The sequence below is a fragment of the Mobula hypostoma genome, chromosome 8 (assembly GCF_963921235.1).
Source record: "Mobula hypostoma chromosome 8, sMobHyp1.1, whole genome shotgun sequence".
NCBI classification, from domain to species: Eukaryota; Metazoa; Chordata; class Chondrichthyes; order Myliobatiformes; family Myliobatidae; genus Mobula; species Mobula hypostoma.
The window spans coordinates 56,222,765-56,239,412 of record NC_086104.1 but is presented as its reverse complement, the minus strand read 5'-3'; the positions used below and the strand labels follow the sequence as shown (position 1 = coordinate 56,239,412).

Here is a 16,648-nt window from a genome sequence, read left to right as displayed (position 1 = left end):
GTCTATTTGTTACAATTATTAAATACAAAATAATTGGTTGCATAATTACTCACCCCCTTCAAGTCAGTATTTAGTAGAGGCATGTTTGGCAGCAATTACATCCTTAAGTCTGTGTGGATAGGTCTCTATCAGCTTTGCACATCTGGACACTGCAATTTTCCCCCACTCTTCTTTACAAAACTGCTCTGCTCTGTCAGATAGCATGGGGATTATGAGTGAACAGCCCTTTTCAAGTCCAGTCACTAATTCTCAATTGGATTGAGGTCTGGACTTTGACTTGGCCACTCCAGGACATTAACTTTGTTGTTTTTTTGGCTATTCCTGTGTAGCTTTGTCTTTACGCTTGGGGTCATTGGCTTGCTGGAAAACAAATCTTCATCCAAGTCGCAGGTCTCCTGCAGACTGCATCAGGTTTTCCTCCAGGATTTCCCTGTATTTTGCTACATTAATTTTACCCTCCACCTTCACAAGCCTTCCAGGGCCTGCTGCAGTGAAGTATCCCCACAGCATGATACAGCCACCACCATGCTTCACAGTCGGGATGGTGTGCTTTTGATGAGATGTGGTGTTTGGCTTACGCCAAACATAGCATTTTGTCTGTTAGCCAAAAAGCTCAATTTTAGTTTCATCAGACCATAGAACCTTCTTCCAGCTGTCTTCAGAGTCTTCCACATGACTTCTGGCAAACTCTAGCTAAGGTTTCATGTGTTTTTTTAACAGTGGCTTTCTCTTTGCCACTCTCCCATAAAGCTGTGACTGGTAAAGCACCCAGGCAAGAGTTGTATGTGCAGTCTCTCCCATTTCAGCCACTGAAGCTTGTAACTCCTCCAGAGTTGTCATAGGTCTCTTTGTGGCCTCCTTCACTAGTCCCCTTCCTGCACAGTCACTCAGTTTTTGAGGACGGCCTGCTCTAGGCAGATTTACAGCTGTGCCATATTATTTCCATTTCTTGATGATTGACTTAACTGTATTCTGTATTAACTGTATAAGGGGATATTCAGTGTCTTGGGAACTTCCTTGTATCCATCTCCTGACTTGTGCTTTTCAATAACCTTTTCGCGGAATTGGCCGGAGTGTTCTTTTATCTTCATGGTGTAGTTTTTGCCAGGATACTGACTCACCAGCAGTTGGACTTTCCAGATACAGGTGTATTTTTACAACAATTAATTGAAACACTGTGACTACACATAGGTTTATATATAGCTAGGACACCTGACCTAATTATGTGACTTGTAAAATCAATTGGCTGCACAAGTGATGATTTATTGTGCCATATTGTTTTATATTTGTAATAAATTTAGATCATTTTGTAAAGATCTGTTTACACTTTGACACAAAAGAGTCTTTTTCTGTTGATTAGTATCAAAAAAAGGCCAAATTAAATCCATTGAGATTCAATGTTGCAAAACAATAAAACATGAAAACTTCCAAGGGAGTGTGAATGCTTTTGATAGGCACTTTTTAGATGCGTCTCAAATGTTACATGGTTTGCAGTTAAACATTCTGGAGCCCGGCCATATTTTGGTGTTCTGTTAGGGTTTTTGTTCCTTTTTTACCTAGATGGCCTGATATGTCTAAAATCTATTTTTTTAAAATTTGAATTTAGTTAGGGACAACCTTCCATAAGAAACTGAACCTTGGTGGGAAAACAGATCAAAACAGGAGGCTGTATAGATTTGTGTCACATGAATGTGTACGTTCACAAACCATATTTGTTCTTCATACCTATTGCTGAGAGGGTTAGACATGGGCCATTATGTTTTATTAGAACTGCAGAATGTGCTTTCTACTACCCAATACAAATGACACAACTGTCTAAATAAAACATTTTTACTAGCTGCTCATCTTAAATAACATTTAAATACATTTTATATTTGCACAAGCTTTCAGAAATTAAAATACTTTAAAAATAATTTATGCATATTAAACCCACTTTACTACCATAGTTGGAGGCAGCTGTCTGAAAAAATAGTTATTTTTAATATGATGAATGTGGACTCTTAACAGCACCTTTTAAAAGAAAACCTCTTTTGCAGTTCTACAGAGGAGGATCCTTGTGTATATTAGTACAAGCTTTAACATGTCGTTCTTTAATAGCAGATTATTGCAAATTTAACAATGAAGGGAGAGCTTTTCCAACGAACAACATAATTGCAATTAGAGGCACTCAGCTGAACATGAAGAAAGCTAACATGATTCCAAATGGCTGCTTCAGGTCTGAGCTGAGGTCTTATGTAAGATCACACTCTCAGTATCTGGTGGTGAAATTGCTAAAATCCAGTTTGCTGATCTCTTTCTCATTTGAAAATTTTGCCTGATGAATCCGTGAACTTGGACTTCCCACTTTGCTCAGCCAATGCTTCCTGTGAAGGAAATGAAAGGATCATAATCTTTTATTACCATCATCATTTTAAAATTGATTCCCCATATCCCCCTTTAATTTTCTGGAGAGAGGTCCAGGCTGGTAAATGTTTAACCACCCAATAGAAATTTGTAATTCCAGTTTCATTAACATTCCACAGAATTTATTTTTCCTTCTGGTATCTATTCTGATAGTACGGAGGTTACACCATACTATAACCTGCTTTTGCATTTGCAATGAAACTGTATAATTAATACATTACATTTTAAAACTAGTGATATGCAATAAGAATACAGTATCAGTACTTTAGCACTTAATGATTTCTGCACTCCAGTGCACCAATTCCTGTTCTTTAATTCCTCGCCATTGAAAAAGATGTTCCATTTTATTTTACTTGGTTCCAGAGTGGATGACCACACTTCCCCACAATGAATGTCATTGTATGACCTCCTAACTTAATTTGACTTTTTGAATGGATTCTAAATTAGTTTGTAGGTAACATTCTGCTTTTGTTTAAAGCCATTCTCATTCCAACGTGTCGGTTCACGGCCAGCTCTGTTGTCACGATGAGGCCACTCTCAGGTTGGAGAAGCAGCAGCACAATACCTCTGGTAGCCTCCAACCTCACAACATGCACATAAATTTCACTAAATTCTGGTAATTTTCCCCCTCCCCCCTCTCTTTTTCCATTTCAACTATCCTCTTACTCCTTCTGTTCTCCATACCTGCTTTTACCTCCCTCTGGTGCCCTTCCTCCTTCGCTTTCTCCCTGTACTCTATCAGAATCCTTCTTTGTTAGCCCTTTACCTTTTCCACCTATCACCTACCAGCTTCTCACTTCATTCCATCCTCTCCCACCCACCCACCTTCCCTCTCAAGTGGCATAACCTATCATCTGCCGGCTTGTACTCCTTTTCCTTCTCCCCACCTTGTTATTCTGGCTTCTGTCCCCTTCAGTCCTGATGAAGAGTCTTAACCCAAAAAGTGCTGTTTATTCCTTTCTACAGATGCTACCTGACCTGCTGAATTCCTCCATTTTGTGTGTGTTCCTCTATTTAACTAAAGATATCTTCCAGGTTAGCATCATCTGCCATTTGAATATAAATCTCTCTTTTTCTTCATTCATTTTTAGCTCAATGGAGAAAACCTAAGGCCTTGGCCCATGTTTCTGCAATGCCATATTTTTACCAAAATGAGAGTAAGCCTTTCATTTTTAACTGCATTGATCCTACATTAGAACATATTCCCAACCCAAGCCACAAGGTTTTGTTTAAGGTTTTTTCAAATATTAATCTATGGTGTGGAACCTAACAAAATATCTTCTGAAGTCCACACTATCACCATTCTCTAAACATTTAGTTATCTCCTGTATTCATGACCACTTCATTAAATGCAACTAGATTAATAGGACATGATCTAATTTATGAATGTGTGGTCTTTCCTAGACTTTCCATTTGTCCTTCAATATTGTAACATTTGCAGCTATCCAATCCAAAGGCATACTTATGCATCAACCCTGGCCTCCAGTTCTAAGTCTTGTGTTGGAGTTGAAGGTCAGATATGTTTGCACCTTATCTCCAGGTACTTCCCTGACTTTCATATTGCAATGCGCAGACCAGGTAATGGGAAAAAGCTTACTCACACACTCAAATCTAATTGAAGAGTCTCTTCAGAAGGCTGGAGGATATGATCCCCAGCATTTGTATTGAGCTGGTTTTAATCAAGCCAGCAGACTGGAAACATTACTTGACTTCAATATTTACAAGTGTAAAGAGGGAAAAGGTAAGCTATTGTAGTTGCCTTTAACTCCTGGAGGTGGCATTTATGATGTTGGCCAGTGATTAAATCTGCTCAGTATTCATGATCTGAATATTAAGAATTCTCATTAATGTAAATATATTAGAGCATTCTCTTTTTTGGGTAAACTATGGAAGCTACAAATGCCTGAGATGTCAGGAAGAGACAACATCATTAAAAAAGAATAAATATTCTCTAATTTAAATGTTGATTATCTTGGACTGTGTTGCAAGTTTTTCTTTATTACCAAACTTCTTGATAGGTCACTTTCCACAATTTCAGCAAATGAAACCAACAGCATTGGAGACTGAGATTCATATATTCCTAATGTGTGAACAATCATGTGACTGCATCATCAATTTCTGAAACATGTTCAAAAGCAGAAACTCTATTCTCATCTAAACTATTTGACCTCAAGATCAGGAAGTGAAATCAAATTTTAAATTTGCATCATACATCAAAGTTGCTGGTGAACGCAGCAGGCCAAGCAGCATCTATAGGAAGAGGCGCAGTCGACGTTTCAGGCCGAGACCCTTCGTCAGGACTAACTGAAGGAAGAGTGAGTAAGGGATTTGAAAGCTGGAAGGGGAGGGGGAGATGCAAAATGATAGGAGAAGACAGGAGGGGGAGGGATAGAGCCGAGAGCTGGACAGGTGATAGGCAAAAGGGGATACGAGAGGATCATGGGACAGGAGGTCCGGGAAGAAAAACAAGGAGGGGGGGGTGACCCAGAGGATGGGCAAGAGGTATATTCAGAGGGACAGAGGGAGAAAAAGGAGAGTGAGAGAAAGAATGTGTGCATAAAAATGAGTAACAGATGGGGTACGAGGGGGAGGTGGGGCCTTAGCGGAAGTTAGAGAAGTCGATGTTCATGCCATCAGGTTGGAGGCTACCCAGACGGAATATAAGGTGTTGTTCCTCCAACCTGAGTGTGGCTTCATCTTTACAGTAGAGGAGGCCGTGGATAGACATGTCAGAATGGGAATGGGATGTGGAATTAAAATGTGTGGCCACTGGGAGATCCTGCTTTCTCTGGCGGACAGAGCGTAGATGTTCAGCAAAGCGGTCTCCCAGTCTGCGTCGGGTCTCACCAATATATAAAAGGCCACATCGGGAGCACCGGACGCAGTATATCACCCCAGTCGACTCACAGATGAAGTGATGCCTCACCTGGAAGGACTGTTTGGGGCCCTGAATGATGGTAAGGGAGGAAGTGTAAGGGCATGTGTAGCACTTGTTCCGCTTACACGGATAAGTGCCAGGAGGGAGATCAGTGGGAAGGGATGGGGGTACGAATGGACAAGGGAGTTGTGTAGGGAGCGATCCCTGCGGAATGCAGGGGGGGGGGAGGGAAAGATGTGCTTAGTGGTGGGATCCCGTTGGAGGTGGCGGAATTTACGGAGAATAATATGTTGGACCCAGAGGCTGGTGGGGTGGTAGGTGAGGACCAGAGGAACCCTATTCCTAGTGGGGTGGTGGGAGGATGGAGTGAGAGCAGATGTACGTGAAATGGGGGAGATGCGTTTAAGAGCAGAGTTGATAGTGGAGGAAGGGAAGCCCCTTTCTTTAAAAAATGAAGACATCTCCCTCGTCCTAGAATGAAAAGCCTCATCCTGAGAGCAGATGCGGCGGAGACGGAGGAATTGCGAGAAGGGGATGGCGTTTTTGCAAGATACAGGGTGAGAAGAGGAATAGTCCAGATAGCTGTGAGAGTCAGTAGGCTTATAGTAGACATCAGTGGATAAGCTGTCTCCAGAGACAGAGACAGAAAGATCTAGAAAGGGGAGGGAGGTGTCGGAAATGGACCAGGTAAACTTGAGGGCAGGGTGAAAGTTAGAGGCAAAGTTAATAAAGTCAACGAGTTCTGCATGCGTGCAGGAAGCAGCGCCAATGCAGTCGTCGATGTAGCGAAGGAAAAGTAGGGGACAGATACCAGAATAGGCACGGAACATAGATTGTTCCACAAACCCAACAAAAAGGCAGGCATAGCTAGGACCCATACGGGTGCCCATAGCTACACCTTTAGTTTGGAGGAAATGGGAGGAGCAAAAGGAGAAATTATTAAGAGTAAGGACTAATTCCGCTAGACGGAGCAGAGTGGTGGGTAGAGGGGAACTGATTAGGTCTGGAATCCAAAAAGAAGCGTAGAGCTTTGAGACCTTCCTGATGGGGGATGGAAGTATATAAGGACTGGACATCCATGGTGAAAATAAAGCGGTGGGGGCCAGGGAACTTAAAATCATCGAAAAGTTTAAGAGCGTGAGAAGTGTATTTAAATTTGCATTCTCACGTAGTTGTAAAACTTCCAGCAGAAAAGCCAAGGACCCAGTTTTAAGACAGTAGGAAATGTATGGCTGGGGTCTGAATCAAATATCAAAACATCTTATGATCTGTGGCATGATGTCCTAATGATTTTAACAGCATCCAACATTAGAACTCACAGGGAATTATTAGCTCACCAATTGCAGGGTGGAGATATCAGCTGGATGGACAGTGACACTAGAAACCCAGAGAGTGACGCCAGATAGTGGTTGGAAGGGAACTGTTGTTAGGGAGCGGATATGGAAGCAACCTAAAGTTTTCCAATGACATCTTAAGGGCTACTCACTTACTCGGACCACAAGGAAAATAATTTCTATCTGCTCTGCTCAGTCTCATTATTCTTCCCTATGTAAAAGTATGAATCAAACTGCACTTGATATTCTTGCATCAGATTGCAGCTTGAGCTGTGTAATTAATGAATGACTCTGTTGCCTTGTGGCACATAATTAATAAGCAGCCTTAGTCTTCATCGTGAGAACAGGTTAAAAAAGGGCCTCATAGTTCACTATAAGGGCCGTTATGGTCTGTGGTTTGTATAGTCTTGTTCCATACTGTGTGGTGTATTTTATTCATAGTCATCAGTGTATTTATGTATCAAAATCTATTCACTCTTAATGTTAACCATTCCAATGCAATCCAGACTAATAGATGACAAGTGGCCTTGTGCATGAATGCATAAAGTACAGGTTCCCTCAACTCCATAAAGTTATTAATTATTTATCAATGGCTGAGTCCTTCATCCATATCCCAGGAGTGCTTCGGAGTGCTTGTGTTGCACAGGTTTATCTATGTGTGTATACATTAAAACTCTGAAACTAATTTGTACATCTGCTTCAGATACCCTTCTGCAATTTCATTTAAAAGCAAATCAGCTTTCACGTAGGTTTAACCAGATATAAATACCTTTTCCTTTTACTTCCTGCAGAGGTAAGAATGTTGCCTGTACATCAAGGATAGGCATTAATAGTGATCTTTCAAGAATTACTAGATTCTGGAATGGTTCCAGAGGACTGGAAAATTGCAAATGTCACTCCACTCTTAAAGAAGGGAGCCAAAAGACAGGAAATTATAGGGCAGTTAGCCTGACTTCAGTGGTTGGGAAGATGTTGGAGTCCATTATTCAGGATGAAGTTTCAGGGTACTTGGAGGCACAAGATAAAATAGGTCAAAGTCAGCATGGTTTCCTGAAGAGGAAATCTTGCCTGACAAACCTGTTGGAATTCTTTGAAGAGATAACAAGCAGTATACACAAAGGACGGTCGGTGGATGTTGTTTAATTGGATTTTCAGAAGACCTTTGCCAAGGTGCCACACCAGGCTGCTAACAAGATAACAGCCCATTGTATTGCAGGAAAGATACTAGCATGGATAGAACATTGTCTGATTGGCAGGAAGCTAAGAGTGGGATTAAAGGGGTCCTTTTCTGGTTGACTGCCGGTGACTAGTGTGTTCTGCAGGGGCCAGTGTTGGGACCACTTCTTTTAACATTTAATGTCAATCATTTGGATGATGGAATTGATGGTTTTGTGGCTAAGTGTGCAGACAATGCTTACAGTAATCCAAGTGCTGTCTGACCAGTGCCTTGAAGAGCCTCAACATTACATCCTTGCTCTTATATTCTAGTCCATTTGAAATGAATGCTAACATTACATTTGTCTTCCTTACTAATGACTCAACGTGCAGGTTAACCTTTAGGAAAACCTACACAAGGACTTCCAAGTCCCTTTGCCCCTTTGATTTTTGAATTTTCTCCCCATTTAGAAAGCAGGGAAGATGTGGCAAATGGAATATAGTGCAGGGAAGTATACAGTCATGCACTTTGGTAGGAAGAAGAAAAGATGCAGACTATTTTCTAAATGTTGATGATCTTCAAGGCACTGGTCAGACAGCACTTGGATTACTGTAAGCCCCTTATCTGAGAAAAGATGTGCTGGCATTGCAGAGAGTCCAGAGGACATTCACGAGAATTATTCCAGGAATGAAAAGGTTAATGCATCAGAATCAGAATCAGGTATAATATCACTGGCATATCTTGTGAGATTTGTTGATTTGCCAAAGCAGTACACTGCAATACATAATAAAACAAACTATAAATTACATTAAGTATATATAAAAAAAGAAAATTAAATTAAATAAGTAGTACAAAAAGAGAAGATTTACTATGGTAGAGTTTGTGGGTTCATTGTTCATTCGGAAATCTGATGGTGAAGGGGAAGAAGCTGTTCCTGAAATATTGAGTGGATGAGTGTGTGTCTTCGTGCTCCTGTACCTCCTCCTTGATGGTAGCAATGAGGAGAGGGTGTCTTTAATGATGGATACCACCTTTTTGAGACATCACCATTTGAAAGTGTCCTGGATACTGAGGAGGCTTGTGTCCATGATGGAGCTGGCTGAATTTACAACTTGCTGCAGCCTTTTCTGATACAGTGCAGTAGATCCTCCATACCAAACAGTGATGCAACCAGTCAGAATGCTCTCCACGGTGCATGAGGAAAAATTTACCCAGTGTCTTTGGTGACATATCTACTCTCCTCAAACTTGTAATGAAATATAACTGCTGTCATGTCTTCTTTTTTGGGCTCAGGATTGATTCTCATAGATGCTTGCACCCAGGAACTTGAAACTGCTCACCCTTTCCACTTCTGATCCCTCGATGAGGGCTGGTGAGTGTTCCCTCATCTTCCCCTTCCTGAAGCCCACAATCAATTCCGTGGTCTTACTGATGTTGGGTGCAACACCTCTCAACCAGCTGATCTATCTTGCTCCTTTATGCCTTCTCATCACCACCTGAAATTCTGCCAACAAAAGTTGTGTCATCAGCAAACTCATAGACAGCGTTTGAGCTGTGCGTAACCACATGATTGTGGGTGCAGAGGGAGTAGAGCAGTGGGCTAAGCACACATCGTTGAGGTGCACCACTGCTGATTGTCAGTGAAGAGGAGATGTTATTTCTGATGCGCACAGACTGTGGTGTCCCAGTGAGAAAGTCAAAGATCCAGTTACAGAGGAAGCACAGAGGCCCAGGTTTTGGAGCTTGTTGACTGGAACTGAGTGTATGATAGTATTAAACGTTGAGCTGCAGTCAATAAACAGCAGCCTGATGTAGGTATTGTTGTTGTGTAGGTGATCAAAGGCCAAGTGGAGAGCCAGTGAAATTGCATCAGCTGAAGACCTATCATAGCAATAGGTAAACTGCAATGGGTATGAGGAGCATTTGAGGCTCAGTAGCTTTTAGAAGAATGAGGGGAGAATCTCATTAAAACCTCATTGAATATTGGAAGGCCTAGATAGAGTGGATGTAGAGAGGATGTTTCCTGTAGTGGATGAGGCTAGGACCAGAGGGCACAGCCTCGGAAGAGAGAGACATCCATTTAGAACAGAGGTGAGGAGGAATTTCTTTCAAGATTCAAGATTGTTTAATGTCATTTCCTGTACAGAAGTGTATAGGAATGAAATAATTGTTACTCCAGATTTGTTACAGCACAAAAAAACCCACAAAAGATGATGAACATGATAATAGTAAAAATACACAATAAATATAAATACACAAGGTAGTTTATATGCACAAGTTGATTGTATATCCATAAAGTGACTCTAGACGTAAGAGTGTCTGCACATAAGGTACTGACAGGAAATCATAAAGTAGTTGTGTTTGAGGATGTGCAGATGTTAAACAACCTTACTGCTTAGGGGAAGTAAGTACTACTGAGTCTGGTGGTCCTGGCATGGATGCTACCTATTCTCCTCCACGATTGGAGTAGGAGAAGCAGTCCACGAGCCAGGTGGATGGGATCCCTTGTGATGTTACTGGCTCTTTTCCGGCACCTTTCTGTATATATGTCCTCGATGGTGGGTAGGCTGGTGCCAGTGATGAACTGGGCAGTTTTGACTACCTGTTGTGGAGCCTTCCTGTCTGCTGCAGCACGATGCACTCCTACAACGTAGTGAACTGTGGAATTCATTGCCACAGATAGCTATGGAGGCCAGGTCGTGGAGCGTATTTAAAGGAGAAGTTGACAGGTCTTGATTAGTCAGGGCATCAAAGATTGCAGGGAGAAGGCTAGAGAAGGTGGTTGAGAGGGATGATAAATCAGCCATGATGGAATGGTGGAGCAAACTCAATGGAATGAATGGCCTAATTCTCCTCTTATGTCTTATAGTCTTAAAGAAGAAGCAATTATAGATATAACACATTATAGTTATGAATATATTCATTACTGTCTTAATTATACAACAGAAAATAGACTTGTAAAATCAATAGCATGAAATATCAGACATCAATAAAAATTATTCTAGTTATTAAAACTGCACTCAGTGGCCACTTCATTAAGCACACCTGTAAACTCTCCTGTTAAAGCAATTAGCTAATATCTCCTGTGTTGGCGCGTGGCCAAGTGGTTAAGGCGTTCGTCTAGTGATTTGAAGGTCGCTAGTTTGAGCCTTGGCTGAGGCAGCATGTGTGTCCTTGAACAAGGCACCTAACCACACATTGCTCTGCGACGACACTGGTGCCAAGCTGTATGGGTCCTAATGCCCTTCCCATGGTCAACATCGATGGCATGGAGAGGGGAGACTTGCAGCATGGGCAACTGCTGGTCTTCCATACAACCTTGCCCAGGCCTGCTTTCCAAGGCACAAATCCATGGTCTCATGAGACTAATGGATCCCTATAAAAATATCTCCTGCGTTCGATACATCCCTGCACCTCTATTTGGAGCTATTGGGAGCATCTCAGGTATATATGGCAGTATTTTTTGAGCAGCAGGAGGAATACTGGAGAAATTATTTTACTGGTGCAAGCTTTTACACCTTTATACTTTTAAATTAAAGGGCCAAGATAGTTTAAATCTTCCCATGGCTGGTTTTGTAGTCATATCCACAGCTTACTGTGGGCACTGAACAATCAAGAAAGTCTTCCACTGTCACCTACCCATCAGCAACAGAGTCAAGAAAGCTGTGAAAATGTACCTTGGTTTCTGTATTCCCTAAGCCAGAAATGGGATTTAAATTCCTTCAAACATAAATGTTAACAGATTTTTAGTGAAAGTGCCCAAAACTCTTCAAAGAAAGTAAAGTCGGCTCATGAAGATTAGCTGGAAGGCAGCAATTTTGTATTCCTTGTGTCTGGACTGTAAAGTGCAATGTGAAAAGTGCATCCATCAGCCTTGGGACAGAAATAGGGGAAATGCACCGAGGCCTGATTTCGTATGGAAAAAGTGCAATATACAGTGAGGGTGAGGAATCTCGATGTGCCTAAAGCTGGTGGTACTTCTAGAAACAACAGCAAAACAGTTCGTAGGCACAGTTTGGCAGCTGGGAGGACCAGTGCCGGACTGAGTCATGTGGAAAGAATGAATCAATCAGTGCAAAGTAAAAGAGATAGGGTTAACATTGGGAAGCTTGTGTATGACAGAAATACCTTAGACAGGTGTGATGGAAGTAGAGTGATGGAAAAAATGAGGCATTCAGAGATGAAAAAATGCCAACGTACTGGAGTTTTTAAGTACTTACGACAGCTCGATTTAGCAACCATTTACTCCAATAGCATGGAGCACTGCTGAATGGAAACAGGGTCTGAAGAGATGGTGCCAACATGATGCAAACCTATAAATGGCCAACACCCTGCTTGTGTAAATATCTCACTGAGGAGCACAGAACTGTATTGAAAATAAACATTCTCTTATGCTTTTTTTTTGGACTTGACAGAATCCTGCACCTGAAATGTCAAGCATCGCTGTTTCCAAAAATGCTGCCAGATCTGCTAAGTGATTTTTTATTTTTAGTTTTATTATTCACAGACTTAATTATTTAAATGCCTCCTATCTGAAAGTTTGTGATCATCCAATTCTTTATGTCTTACCTTGCACCATGTTCCAGAACATGCAATTCCTAATTAAGCAATGCCTCAGTTTTAAAATTGTCATCCTTGTGTTTAACTCCCACCATGATCTTGCCACTTCTCATTTTTGTATTTCTCATTACTTTCAGCTGCCAAGACCAACAAGGATGGCAAAGTTCAGTAACCATGGATGCCGAATGATTTAGTCAAAAAAAAGGATGCAAATGTAAGTTTTAGGAAGCTTAGGCCTTTGAGTAACACAAAAGAAGCAATAGAGAAACTAAACAGGGAACAAGGAGGGTCAAAAAGGGCCAAAGAATGAGAGAATCCTAAGGCACTTTATACATGTCTGAAAAACAAGAAGAGAGTGAGAGTAAGTGAGCGTGTGTAATAGAGAGAGAGAGATAGATATGGAGCCAGAGGAAATGGACAAGATACCAACTGAGTATTTCATATTGACATTCACCTAGAAAAAGGATACTAAGGATAACAAGATTAGAAAGGGTTAAGCTGATATTCTAGGGAATGTTGATATCAAGGAGGAGTAAGTGCTGGGACTCTCACACAAAGAAGGCATGGATTGCAACGTCATGTTTTTTACGGAGACGAGGCTAAACAGTGATGTCCCAAACAACGTGGTGGAACTAGAAGGGCGTATGGTCTTCAGGGCTGACAAAGCTGCAACAGCGACTGGTCAAAGTAGGGGAGGTGGTTTATGCATCTACGTGAATCAATCATGGTGTACTATCTCTACCATTGCTGACACTTATTACTCTGCTGACCTGGAATACCTGATTATTAAGTGCAGACCTTCTTATCAACCTCAAGAGTTTACATGCATCACTGCTGTCGCAGTTTATGTTCCACCGGATGCTAACGCTAAAGTAGCCATGAAAGACCTCAGTGCCGCTATTAGCAAGCTGCAGACACTGCATCCAGACGGAGCCTTTATTGTCACTGGGGACTTTAATCATTGTAACCGACGTACCATGCTTCCAAGATTTTACCAAAATGTATCATGCACCACAAAGGGAAATAAACGATCATGCCTACACAAATGTGGCTGACGCTTACAAAGCCACTACCTGCCCCCACCTGGGACAGTCCGACCATCTTTCATTGTTTCTGATTCACAAGTATAGCCTGGTTATTAAACGTGTGAAACCCACGATGAAGACTATTAAGATCCAGCTGGAGGGTGCTGACTCTGCTCTTCAGCACCAACTCCAGCACACAGACTGGAGCGTGTTTGCTGCCCATGCCACCACAGACTCTCAGATTAACATTGACTAACTCTGTACTTGAGCACATCAACAAATGTGTAGACAGTGACATCACAAAAACAAATAAAAGTTTTCCCCAGTCAGAAACCATGGATGAACAGAGAAGTTCACCTCCTGCTCAAAGCCAGAGAATCAGCCTTCAGGTCTGGAGACCGGGAGGCTTACAGCTCAGCCAGGGCCAACCTGCGGAGGGGAATCTCTCAGGCTAAACACATATACAAACAGAGAATTGAGGAGCATTTCAACTCCTCGGACCCCCGGCGCATGTAGCATGGCATAAGGTCATTACAGACTTCAAACCACCTGGTACTGTGCCCCCTTCCAGCTCTGCTTCCCTCCCTGATGAGCTCAATTACTTCTACGCTCGCTTTGACCAAGAGAACAGGGAGGTCACCCTCAAAGCGGATCTCCCACCTGGTGAACTACCTCGCTCACTTTCCACCTCCGATGTTTGCACCACCTTGAGCAGAGCGAATGTATGGAAGGCAGTTGGTCCGGATGGAATACCTGGCCATGTGCTCAGAGTATGTGCAGAGCAGTTGGCCGGGGTCTTCACGGACATTTTTAATCTGTCCCTGGCCCAGGCAGTTGTCCCCACAAGCTTCAAGATCGCCACCATCGTGCAAGTGCCGAAGCATTCCACTGCCACAGGCCTGAATGACTTCCGTCCAGTTGCACTCACCCCCATCATTGCAAAGTGCTTTGGAGATTGGTTCTATCACTTCTGAAATCTTATCTGCCCTCTACCCTGGACACCCCCATCGATTTGCCTATCGCACCAACAGGTCAACAGAGGATGCCATCTCCATGGCACTTCACTCTGCCCTGACCCACCTGGACAGCCTCAACTCTTACATCAGAGTGCTGTTCATTGACTTTAGTTTGGCATTCAATACTGTGATCCCCTCCAAGCTGATCGCCAAACTTCGCCAGCTTGGTATCAGCTCATCCCTCTGCAATTGGACCTTAGACTTTCTGACTAACAGACCCCAATCAGTTAAGTTAGACAACCTCTCCTCCTCCACCCTCACCCTGAACACTGGCGTGCCTCAAAGCTGTGTGCTGAGCCCTCTTCTGTACTCCCTTTTCACCTATGACTGTCTTCGTGTACATGGTTCTAATTCTATAATCAAGCTCGCAGACGACACCACGGTGGTTGGCCTGATCAGGGAGGATAACGAGACAGCCTACAGGGATGAGGTCCAGTACCTGGTCGCGTGGTGTGCCGACAACAACCTGGCCCTTAACACCAGAAGACCAAGAAGATCATTGTGGACTTCAGGCATGCTAGCAGCCACACTCATGTCCCCATCTACATCAATGGAGCTGTAGTGGAGCGTGTACAAAGCTTCAAATTCCTTAGTGTCCACATTTCCGAGGATCTCACCTGGTCTCTGAACTCCTCCATCCTGATCAAAAAGGCACAACAGCACCTTTATTTCCTGCGGAGCATGAAGAAAGCTCACCTCTGTCCCAGTATACTGACGAACTTTTACTGCTGTACCATTGAGAGCATACTCACCAACTGCATCTCAGTGTGGTATGGCAATTGTCCCGTATTGGATCGCAAAGCACTCCAGCGTGTGGTGAAAGCTGCCCAGCAGATTATCGGCACCCAATTGCCCACCATTGAGAACATCTACCATAAACGCTGCCTGGGCAGGGTGAAAAGCATAATCAAGGATGCATCTCACCCTAACCATTGACTTTTTACTCTCCTCCCATCTGGTAGGCGCTACAGGAGCCTCTGCTCCCGCACCAGCAGGCACAGGAAGAGCTTCTTCCCTGAGGCTGTGACCCTGCTGAACCTCACATCACAGTGCTAGGCAGTTTTGCACCCATATTGTTCTGTCTCAGTACTTTTACATTTGTGTGCTGTAGCACTTACTTTTTATTCATAGTTATTTTGTAAATAACACCATTCTTTGCATTTCTGGTTTGATGCTAACTGCATTTCATTGGCTTTGTTTCTGTACTTGGCACAATGACAATAAAGTTGAATCTAATCTAATCTAACCAAGGAGAATTAGTCCCCAGAGTCTGATGGGGTCTACCACCGGTTACTGGGAGAAGCAAGAGAGGAGTTTGCTGAGGCATTGATCAAGAATTTTCTATCCACTTTATGGAGAGGATCTCTGCCTGAAACGTGTATAGTTCATTTCCCTCCATAGATGCTGTCTGACCTGCTGAATTCCTCCAGTACTTTTTGTATGTTATATCCCCTTTAATCATAGCTGACATTCCAAAGGACTGGAGAATACCAATGTTGTTCCTCTGTTTCAGAACAGCAACAGAGATAAACCAGGAAATGATAGACTGATGAATCTTATATCAGTTGTAGGGAAATTCCTGGAGCAATTTTTTAAGAATAGCATCTACTCACATGGACTTATTATGGATAATCAATTTATATAATTTCAGGTCACCCCTCAACTTGGAATAATCAAGTTCGTCCAGCCTCTCCTTATAACTAATACTCTTTAATTCTAGTAGCATCCCAGTAAAACTCTTCTGCTTGTACAAATTTAGTTTTTTTGAGGAGGTGACAAAATAAACTTAAGTGGGCAGAGAACATGTACTTTATTAAAGCTTTTGGTGAAGTCCTCCATGGTAGGCTAATCTAGAAGATTAGATTGGTTTCAAAATTGAGTTGACCATAGAAAAAAGACAGAATAATAGTTCAGCACAGGCTAGAAGGGCCGAAGGTCCTGTTTCTGTGCAGTAGTGTTCTAGACAGAGTGCGGGTAGTGGTGCAGGGGTGTTACTCTGACTGGAGCTCTATGATACCTGGTATTCCATAAGGATCAGTGCTGGGATGTTTCTAAATGACTGGGATGAAAGAGTCACTGGGCTGATTAGTAAGCTTGCAGACAACACAAAAATGGACAAAGTGAGGAAGCCTGTCAAAAAGTTCATCAGACCATTCGGAAATGTGAGCAGGGAAACACCAGATGGATTTTCTAATCTGGATAAATGTGTTTTGTGCTGCAACTTGGGAGGGAAAATGTCGGGGGGGGGGTATCGAGTAGATGACAGGACACCCAGG

General features: G+C 42.5%; 1 protein-coding gene across 1 annotated transcript in view; it reads right to left on the bottom strand.

Annotated features, from left to right (window-relative positions):
- Positions 1–1,774: 1,774 nt before the first annotated feature.
- Positions 1,775–16,648, bottom strand: part of LOC134350546 (acylphosphatase-2-like) — a 124,001-nt gene continuing 109,127 nt past the window's right edge. The window contains exon 4 of the mRNA XM_063055877.1: positions 1,775–2,363. Within this exon, the coding sequence (XP_062911947.1) occupies positions 2,249–2,363 (115 nt within the window). The 3' untranslated portion in view covers positions 1,775–2,248. The remainder of the gene's footprint in view (positions 2,364–16,648) is intronic.